This window comes from Euwallacea similis, chromosome 35, assembly GCF_039881205.1.
Source record: "Euwallacea similis isolate ESF13 chromosome 35, ESF131.1, whole genome shotgun sequence".
NCBI lineage: Eukaryota > Metazoa > Arthropoda > Insecta > Coleoptera > Curculionidae > Euwallacea > Euwallacea similis.
Window position 1 is genome coordinate 1,725,094 of NC_089643.1, and position 10,083 is coordinate 1,735,176.

General features: G+C 36.1%; 1 protein-coding gene across 2 annotated transcripts in view; it reads left to right on the forward strand.

Moving 5' to 3' along the window:
- LOC136418562 (zwei Ig domain protein zig-8-like) overlaps window positions 1-4,673 on the forward strand; it is a 58,045-nt gene extending 53,372 nt beyond the window's left edge. For both annotated transcript variants that reach the window (XM_066404663.1, XM_066404664.1), the window contains one exon: window positions 4,284-4,673. In XM_066404663.1, the coding sequence (XP_066260760.1) occupies window positions 4,284-4,381 (98 nt within the window). In that variant the 3' untranslated portion in view covers window positions 4,382-4,673. The remainder of the gene's footprint in view (window positions 1-4,283) is intronic.
- Window positions 4,674-10,083: the final 5,410 nt, after the last annotated feature.

Below are 10,083 nucleotides of genomic sequence, written 5' to 3' on the forward strand. Positions count from 1 at the left end.
CTTTTCGTGTAAAAAGTCGACGTTGCGGCACGATTTCCTCGTGTTTGCTTTTCCATTTTCGAAAAGTTCACCCTCATAATTCTTCCAAACAGACGAATTTGTCTCCGTCCAGGGAACATCTACATGTGGCCCTCAACTAAGCAAACTTCCAGCTAAATTTCCATCCACGGTGGGGTGAAACAACTGGTTTTTGCGCCCCCTCCCAGACTTTTTAATTCAGTATCTAATCTAAGCTTTCCGCTCGAGAGCCCCAATTATCTCTAGACGCTTAATGAAGTAAAAAGTCGACCCGACGAGGTCTTTAAATTTATCATCGAATTATTTCCTCGGTTATTTCGGGGCATCAAACTTAATCAGCCGGCAAAACGATCACTTAAGACGAAACGTTTCTACCTTTTTGCGGCGGTGTCAACGGAAAAGAAATATTTGTTCAATTCAACACTTTCTAGACATACAGCAACCTTTTCGCCACATTTAAAATTTAAAAAAACACCCATTTCATTTTTCTCCATGTTAACGTTCTTTTCTGTCTGTCGGAGATAAAGCGGAGAAATATGGCCCCCTCCCTCTTATCGGCCATCTTTTAATAGCGGCGAACTTCATAAATGCGTTTCGGTTTAGACAACGTTCCCGCGACTAATAGCTAAACTTTCGGACGCCCTTTCCGCCCCATCGTCCGTCGTCATCATAGTCGTGTCAATCGGTGGTTGTAAGTTTTAGATTGCGTCGGTGGAAAGGGGTCGCCGCTGAGTTTTGTGTACGTGGACCGCTGTTTTTAGATTCTCGAAGTTTCGACTCTGGCGAGCTGCAGAGGTCGATGCTTCGTTAATGTTTATAAATGAGAAACCCCCGGTAAGGGAATTCGTTTTATAGAGCCGACGCCATTTTTATCTTTTTGTGCATCGGAAGTCGCATCTGTCATTACTTGATGTAGATTTAGACAGACCAATCAGAGAGGCGAATAAGGTATACAGGGTGTTGTTTAAGTACGTGGCCAAACTTCAAGGGGTGATTCTTTGAATGAATCCAAGACTAAAAGTTTATATAAACATACGTCCGGTAATGTTTCGTTTTCCAGATACAGGATGTCGAGCTTTTTTTTTTAATCGTCACATATTAAAAATACTCCTAAATAACAAGAAGACGCAAAGTGATATGACGTTGAAATTTGGTGACAATTTTTAATGTAGTACAAAGAAATCTTTTAAGTTAGAAATTGTTCCTTTCCTTTTGCTAGTGACGTGCACAAGGGTAACATCGGAAATTTAAGAAAAATCAAACAGGAAAACGCTTTATTAAAAGTTTACACTTAAACAAATGGTATGCAACTCTTTTTAGTAAAAAAACATTTAACAATAAGTAAATGTCAAATTTCAGCAAAATCGGCTAAAGGATTATTAAAATTTGTCCGAAAAAAACGATTAAAAAAAAATTTGACACCCTGTGTCTTGAAAACGAAGTATTACCGCACCTATGTTTGTACACAGTGAGGCACTACTAAACTGGAGATACTAAACACCAAAATATTGTAATTGAGCTCAACATGGCTTATACCAACGTCACTGGTTTAAGAGATACAGTGCGTTCGAAGCTTAAATTTTGTTCTGAAATATTTCAATAATTAAGAAAGTTTTGATAATACAAATCTGAAAATTGGTAGTTTTATGTTTTTTGATGTGAGAATTACGAATTTTGAAGTTATTTTGACGTTGCTCCTAAAGAGTGTTAGTTTCACCGTATTATTTAAGTAATTTAAGACTTTTTTTTTATCTGTCGAACCATGTTTAAAACAAGTGGAGAATTTAAAAAAACGCTCAATTCTACAGAAAAAATGTACTCTTGTTTAGGTTGTTTAAATCTATCGGTTTTTAAGTTATTTGCATTTAAAAGATTCAATGTATTTTGCTATGATTTTTTTATTCTTAAAAAAAGGAAAGATCGGAGAAGTAATCAAAGCAACAATAAATAACAATAACAATTATTGGTAATAGTAATAATGACAAACTACAAAGCAAATGTTGGAAACGTCCACTACCTACTTCAATACTTTTTAAAATACACTTTCTTAAATGACTCTAAACGTTAAACAAAATTTTCTTATTATTTTTAAATATGTTCGTGGTTTCTTGTATTCTCCCTCCGTAGCTTCTAAAGAGTATGGAAATTAATAAAAAAAGAAAAAAAATCACAGCAAAATATATTGAACCATTTAAATGCAAATAATTTAAAAACCGATAGGTTTAGATAACCTTAACAAGAGTACATTTTCTCTTTAGAATTGAGCGTTCTTTTAAATTCTCAACTTGGTTTAAGTATGGCTCAGCAGATGAAAAAAAAATTCTTAAATAACTTAAATAATACGGTAAAACTAGCACCTTCTAGGAGCAACGTTAAAATAACCTTAATATTAGCAATTCTTACACCAAAAAACACAACACTACCTATTTTCAGATTTATACTATCAAAACTTTCTTTATTATTGAGAACTTTCATAATAAAATTTAAACTTTAAACATACTGTATCTTTTAAACTAGCAACATTGGTATAAGCCACGTTGAGCTTAATCACAATATTTTGGTTATTACTATCTCCAGTTTAGTGTTGGCCCATTCTTCTGATTCACTCCATATAATAAATTTTTCATTTTAGAATCACTCAAAGAACCACTCCTCGAAGTTTGGTTATATATTTAAATAACACCCTGTATAGGTCAGGCTCATAGGCATCCATTATCCAATTCTTCAAATCTTCGTACAAATTATCCATCCAAAATACCCGTTAATTGACCAATCAAATACGTTAGTCTCCATTTCTTTTTCCTCCTGTAAAGTCCTTTTTAAAAATCATCAAATCTTACATTTATCTGTTAATACATGAACCGTTTTTCGTACATAGTCTATTAATTTTTCTTATTAATCTTCAAGTTCTATCCACTATCTATCAACGCATCAATTCATTAAAAAATTCCTCCTCCATTAGATGGATTGATAAATGGATCGATTAATTGCTGAATGAATTGATTTATCTATTCATCTTTTCAATCCATAAATATTCTTTAAATCCTGATCATACGAATTAACCACCGATGTCTTCTGATTGTTCTAAATATGTAAGCATTCCAATCCATTGAAAGTGTCAGTTGCCCATCACAGATATTGCCAGCGCTATTTGGAGTTTTGGTCTGAAAGTTTGGCCTCTGATAGCCTTAATTTGAGTCGAGTCTAGTCTTCTACGGTCTCTAGTCGCGTTTGGTCTTCTACGGTCGTCTCCAGTCACATTCGGCGCGATTGCTCGCCTTCGATGGTTTATGGTTAATTGCTATGCCGTGTGGTGTTTGACGATTATGTTTGATTATACTAGCCGCGTTGATCCCGGTTGCATTTGATTGAAACTGATTACATTTGGTTGAATCTAGTCGCATTTTTTTCCATCATTTTTTCAATCCGTGCACGTTTGATCGATTTCGGTTGCGCTTGGTAGACGCGAACACCAACCGGTGCAACTAGTTAGAAGAGACTGACAACAACGACGAATCAAAACTATTCAAAACAAACTAGTCGGGTCAGTGAGGAGAGGTGTTGACCAAAGCAGACCGGGACTCGGACTTGATTTCTCTAGTTATTGTGAGCCTCTCTAGTCGTATTAATCGCATCTGGTAGTCTCTGAGAACGTCTATCTGCATTGCAGGACAGAACATCTAAAACAACGAAAAAGAGACCATGGGTGTGGTTGCTCTCTGATTTGTACAGTTTTTTTGGTATCTCTGGTATTATCTGATTGTCGCAGAGAGCACAGGTCTATTTCAAAACCAATCAATCATCTAGGATTAACCAGAGGAGAAGTATATCTTGTTGTGAATGGGTTTGCTAGTGTTTGGTACTCTCAGTAGTCCTGTATGAATGTTTATTGTTGAATTTATTCATATTACTAAAATAATGGATATTTTTCAAAGTGGCAGAAAATTTCAAAGTATGAGACTATTACGATCGATGTTTTCAGGATAAAAGATAATCAAATACGCATTTTACAGTTCACCTTCGTACTAACTTTGTCATTTCACCCTCTTTGGCCAAAAAAAACTTTCTTCTTAGAAAAACACTTCGACTTTAAGCCAAACAAATACACCTACCCCCGACTTTGATTGTCTGTCGTTCCCCTGTAGCGCGGGGTAACTTTGTCGAAACTTTTAGTAGGTCCTCCGTTATTTGTTTCGTATTTACCCCCCCACCCTAAATCCCCACAACTGAAACACTCTGCCATTTAAATTTCAAATTTCTTACAGGTGAATATCCAGCAGCTATGCAACATGGAGGACAACTGAGGCTCGAGTATCCTTTCGCCGTCATCTTTCTGAGCCTTTTGGTTACTCTGGGGACATAAGTGAGTGACGACATTTGCGCAGGCGCAACGAAGTAAATACGTAACGATTTTGTGATCGGGAGTGATACCTATTGCGCATATGTGCGTCTTTGTGCCAGTGAAGGGCAATACTAACCTAAAAAGAGTTTGTACATAATAATTCTCGAATGTTCGTGGACCTTGTTGTAAAGATAATCTAGTCGAATTGTAAGTTAACACATTTTTTTGGGACTAAATTTTAAATCAGGTTGGTGGTTTTGTTTCGGAGATTTAACATTGTGTAAATAAAGAAGATTTTTTTGGTTATCTAAAATGGTTTTATTAAAGAGCTCGTCAGGATGCAAAATTACGTCAGGCGCGCGAATGAAAAAGGGTCGTTCTTTTTCATTTGTCCCCATTTTTCAGGGATTTAGAGCGTCGTAGAAATGAATTGCTACATTATGTAAACTTTTTCATAATCAGCTCCGACAAAGAGAATTTTTTTGTGTTGAAACCAGAGACAGTTTTAGAACGCAGTCTCCCCAATATTATAACCCAATTCTTTCACCTGTGCCTTTGACGTCAGCACGCGGCTGCAACAATTAAGCTTTCAACTACTGGGACATAAATTCCGGGACCTTTCGTAAACCGAAAATCTCATTAAGGGCGGCGATTTATCCGACACTTTATCGCGTTTAATATTTTATTTCCTCCTGTCTCACGTATACGACTTGCGGGCCTAGTTCGAATTAGAAAACAGACACATTTTTTGAGTTTACCGATGAGGAAAGGGGGAGGGGAGTTGAGAACGATAAATCTTGTCTGGAACGTGCCCTTATGTCGTTTATCATGGACGTATCTTTTTGTCGTGCGGGATACCTTCAAGGGAATAAGACGAGTGCTGTCAGTACTAGATGAGAACAAAGAGGAAAAACCCTTCGTCGGTCATTTATCCTCTACGGCCAATTGACGCACTAGTTAACAAGGTGGCGTTAATGAAAATTTAAAAGTGGAAAAGTTGGCAGGGAAAGCAGGCCTAAGTTGGAGAAGTTTTTCTTTATTGGTTCTATGAATGTCGTCTTAAGTGAGTCGTCAAGCGGCCCCGGGTTTACGGGGGTGGCTTTTAAGCTTTCGGGCGGGAAGCTGTTTAGAAATTGAGTTCATAAACGGGATTTTATGACTGCGGACTTCCTTTTCTTGCGCTGGCTTAATTGATACTTGGGAAAGTGATTATTTTCCGGAAATTTCATTTTAAAAAAGGGACGGCATACTTATAATCCCCAATAACTGTTTGTATCTATAAAAAATGTGTTAAAAGTGTTCAGAAATAAACCTCATCTTGTAATGAGTGTAAAATTAAAAAAGAGGCGGTGTAAATTTGATTTTCAATAACTATTTGTTTCTTCATGAAAAATGTGTCAAAATGTGTATTGAGATGTCTGGTAGGAAGTAACCTAATCGAATAGATTTATCTAAAAGGTCTTTACGTCAATCACAAATAAATAACAAATAGTGACTTGTTGTTAATATAAATATTCGTAATTTGTTACACTGTGTGTCCCTAGATAGATAAATTTACTTTTATAAAAAAGTAACAAATTTTCGATTTCAATGTTTATATTTGGGGGTTTAGCCTTGCTTGATTAAAGACTAATTTCTAACATAATTTCACTTTTAGAAAATCAAGTATATCTTGGAAATTTTCAAAAAACCTATTTTCCGGTAAAGTATCAAATACGACATAATATTATTAAGAAAAGTTATTTAGAATCGGAACCTATGCCCGTACACTAAATTTGAAAATCCTTGGCCAACTTTAATTTTCCACAATTTGTTGTATTTCCTAAATCAACGATTTTATTTTTACCAATTTTTATTTTATTAAAACGATAAACTATTATCATTAGATTAATTCAAAAATTTATAATCTCATATTAAACTTAAAGCTCCACTAAATCTCGTCCTAAATTTGCACGTTTTTCAATAAGGTGTCGGAATTCTTTAAAAGCTGTCTGTACGTGCTCTCTAGGAATTAATCGAGCTACTTGTATTATTCTTTTTTTTAATATTCTTGTATCAATTTCTTCATAAACTATCTACCAGGTCTACCAGTATGAAATGAGCGCTATTTTGTGAAAATAAAACACCAATTTTAACAAGGAAAGAAAAATAAAATGTATTCAAAATATTGACCATTGTTTTCTACACATTTTGACCACCTTTCTGGCAATTTATGGATACTACGCCAATAGAAATGTGTCTCTTTGGCATCAAACCAATTAGACACCCAATTTTCTACTTCTTCGTAGGAATCGAAGTGCTGCTCAGCCAATGCGTGTCCCATCGATGAAAACAAATGGTAGTCCGAAGGAGCCAAGTCTGGTGAATACGGCGGATGGGGTAGCAACTCCCAGCCAAGTGTTTTGATGGTATCCTGAACCGGTGTTGCTTTGTGTGGAGGTGCGTTGTCATGGAGCAAAATTACCTTCCCGTGTCTTCTGGCCCATTCTGATCGTTTTTCGATTAACGCATTGTTTAAATGAATCAATTGTTGTTGGTAGCGAACAGTATTAACGGTTTCACCAGGTTTTAAAAGTTCGTGGTGCACCACACCTTTCTGATCCCACCAAACACACAGCATTGCCTTCTTGCCGAATCGATCAGGTTTTGCAGTCGATGTTGATGGTTGTCCCGGATCAACTCATGATTTTTTCCGTTTAGGATTTTGAAAATAAATCCATTTTTCATCTCCAATAACAATTCGATGCAAAACTGATTTTCTTTCGTGCCTTTGAAGCAAAATTTCACTGGTGTTTTTTCGGTTCTCCATCTGTCTTTCATTCAATTTATGCGGCACCCATTTTCCACATTTTTGGATCTTTCCCATAGCTTTTAAACGATCAGAAATTGTTTGTTGTGCAACATTTAACATTTCTGCCATTTGCTTTTGACTTAAAGTGTCATCTTCATCCAATATTAATTGCAGTTCGGCGTCTTCAAACTGTTTTGGTGGTCCACGTTCTACATTTTGCATATCAAAATTGTTATTTCTGAATCGTTGAAACCATCTTTTGCATGTTGCTTCTGATAAAGCATAATCACCATATGCCTCGACAAGCATTCGATGCGACTCTGCAGCACTTTTTTTCAAATGAAAGCAAAAAATTAATGCTTTCCACAAATCATCATTTTGTGGTACAAAATTCGACATTTTTGGCACAATGAAATAATATAGTGTTATTTGTTCAAGGACTTGATTTGTACTAAATGTGTTTGTCAGTTTGTATACCAACCAAGCAAACAAAAAAAAAAGTTTGTTTACAACAAATGCCCTATATCGAGACATTTATATCCTGACGCTCATTTCATACCGGTATACCTGGTATATCGATATTCTTCATAAACTATTTGTTTTATTCTTTTCCAAACAAAAAAATCCATTATCGTAAGGTCTGGGGATCTGGGCGGTCAAGGTGTCCGGTTTATCCTCCCAAATCATCTCATTAAATTGATTTAGTCAATCAGTAATTATTTGTGTAGAATTCGCAGAGCAACTGTTATTTTGAAAGAAATGGGACTATCGAATATTTTAAAGAAATAAATAATTATAATCAATTAATAATTGGTAAAATAAAATTGTTTGATTTAGGAAATAAAGTAAAATGTGAGAAATCAAAGTTGACCGAGGATTTCAAATTTGGTGCACGGGCATAGGTTTCGATTCTAAATAACTTTTCTTAATAACATTATGTCGTATTTGACATTTTACAGGAAAATAAGTTTTTTGAAAATTTCCAAGGCATACTTGATTTTCTAAAAGTGAAATTATGTTAGAAATTAGTCTTTAACCAAGCAGGGTTGAACTCCCAAAATGAAAATTCAAATCGAAAATTTGTTACCTTTTACAAAAATTGGTTCACCTATCCGCGAACACACGGTATATTTGTTACAGTGATCGCTATAAACGTTCGCATTTTCTTCAATAATCAACCGAAAGTAAATCTCGTCTTATAATGGCACAGTTATAATCTCTTATAAATGCTCGCATTTTCATAAGAAAATATGTCGAAAAGTAAGTAATTAAAACTCACCTTATAATAAATGTAAAAACTATGCGATTAAAAAAAGGCGATGTAGTTATAGTCCTCACTATTTCACGTAAAATGGGTCAAAAAGATCACGAAGTAGCCGGATAATTCATCTAAAATGTTTTTACATCGACCATAAAAAGAAACAAATAAATTCTCAATAACTGTTTGTATTTTCATAAAAAAACATGTTGAAAGTATATTTTACAATGGATATAAAAATTGCATAATTAAAAACACATGGTGTGGCTTTAATTTTCAATAACTACTCATTTTTCATTTTTTTGGATGGATTTTATTTTATTTTTTTCTAAGGACACAAGCTTTGTGATCTGAAATTTTTATTAGACATAGCTCCAAGATGAGACGACCCTTCCAAGAGAGATTTCGTAAGCAATAATACGTCTCATTTAGCAGCGAAACAACCCCTCGCGGTCGTAAAACACTCCAACGAGCAATACGGAGCACGAAACCGCCAAATGTAATAACCCCAAATTGAATTTTTTAATAAAAATATCCGAATGAGGCTTCCCCCCCATAAATCGTTCCACGGGGTAATGCCGCACTCGCAGTGCACAATAGACGTCGGGTTTATTAGCTGTAAATATGACATTTTTAGTGGATGCCGTTTGCGGGGAAAGGGGAATTAAGGGTGGGGAAACGCGATATTTTTTCATTCAGAGGCGCCCTTAATGGAGTTCCCCTGTAGACGTACCTTAATATAAATTTATCCGAGTTGTTACGCGGCTTAACTTTTATCATGCTTCTTAATCTGGCCGCGGCCGTAAATCACGTTGAATGATAGTGGCGATGATGTTGGGCGGCTTGTCTCGAACTTTTTAAACCGTGCTCCACGGATTTATCGCTGGAGAGATGCGATTTTAATGTCTGGAAAATTGGGACGCGACTGCAGAAGACGTACGTAAATGCCATACAAACCAGAAAGATTCACTGAACCAGTGGAACACCCACGGGTACCTGGAATACCGTGATGATAAGAAGTGTTTGTCGCGAATCAATCCGAGTTCTTCCGAATCCGTGTAGACCAACTCGATTTTACACGAGTTCATAATCTGAATTTGCCGTGCTGACGCGACTAAACCCGATCTCCGCAGAGTCGTTTCGTTCGCTTCTAACAACTCCTACGATCCATTGTCTAAAACATTAAATTCCATAACTTAGGATAATACCTGACAGGTGTCGTTGACATCTGAATTATGCCGCATCCATTGAATTGAGGTATAATTGCGGTTTGAAATCTCTATTTGTGTATAAAAATAATCCCAGGAACAGACTTCAAAGGCGGAGAGAAATGTTGCTTCAAACAAAAACCTGCTTCTCGGCTCCTAAAAATAAGAATAAATTAATTTAGCCCTTCTCCCTTTGAACTCTTTCATGCCGGCAGCGTCTTTGTAACTTTCAGCTGGAAACTTCCAGTTTACCGCCACGGTAATTTGCGAGTTTTGATTTTCCTTGGGGGGAAAAAATTCCCGGATTCACTGTTAATTGAACCCAAGGTCGAGGCAACAGCCCCGGAACTCGCTCGTTTGTCCCTCAGGGGCGTATCTCCGCTCCCATCAGGAAACCCTCCTCGTTGAAATTACGTTTCTCCTTTATAAGGAAGAGGCGCCGTTCTGCATTCCTAACGTATACACA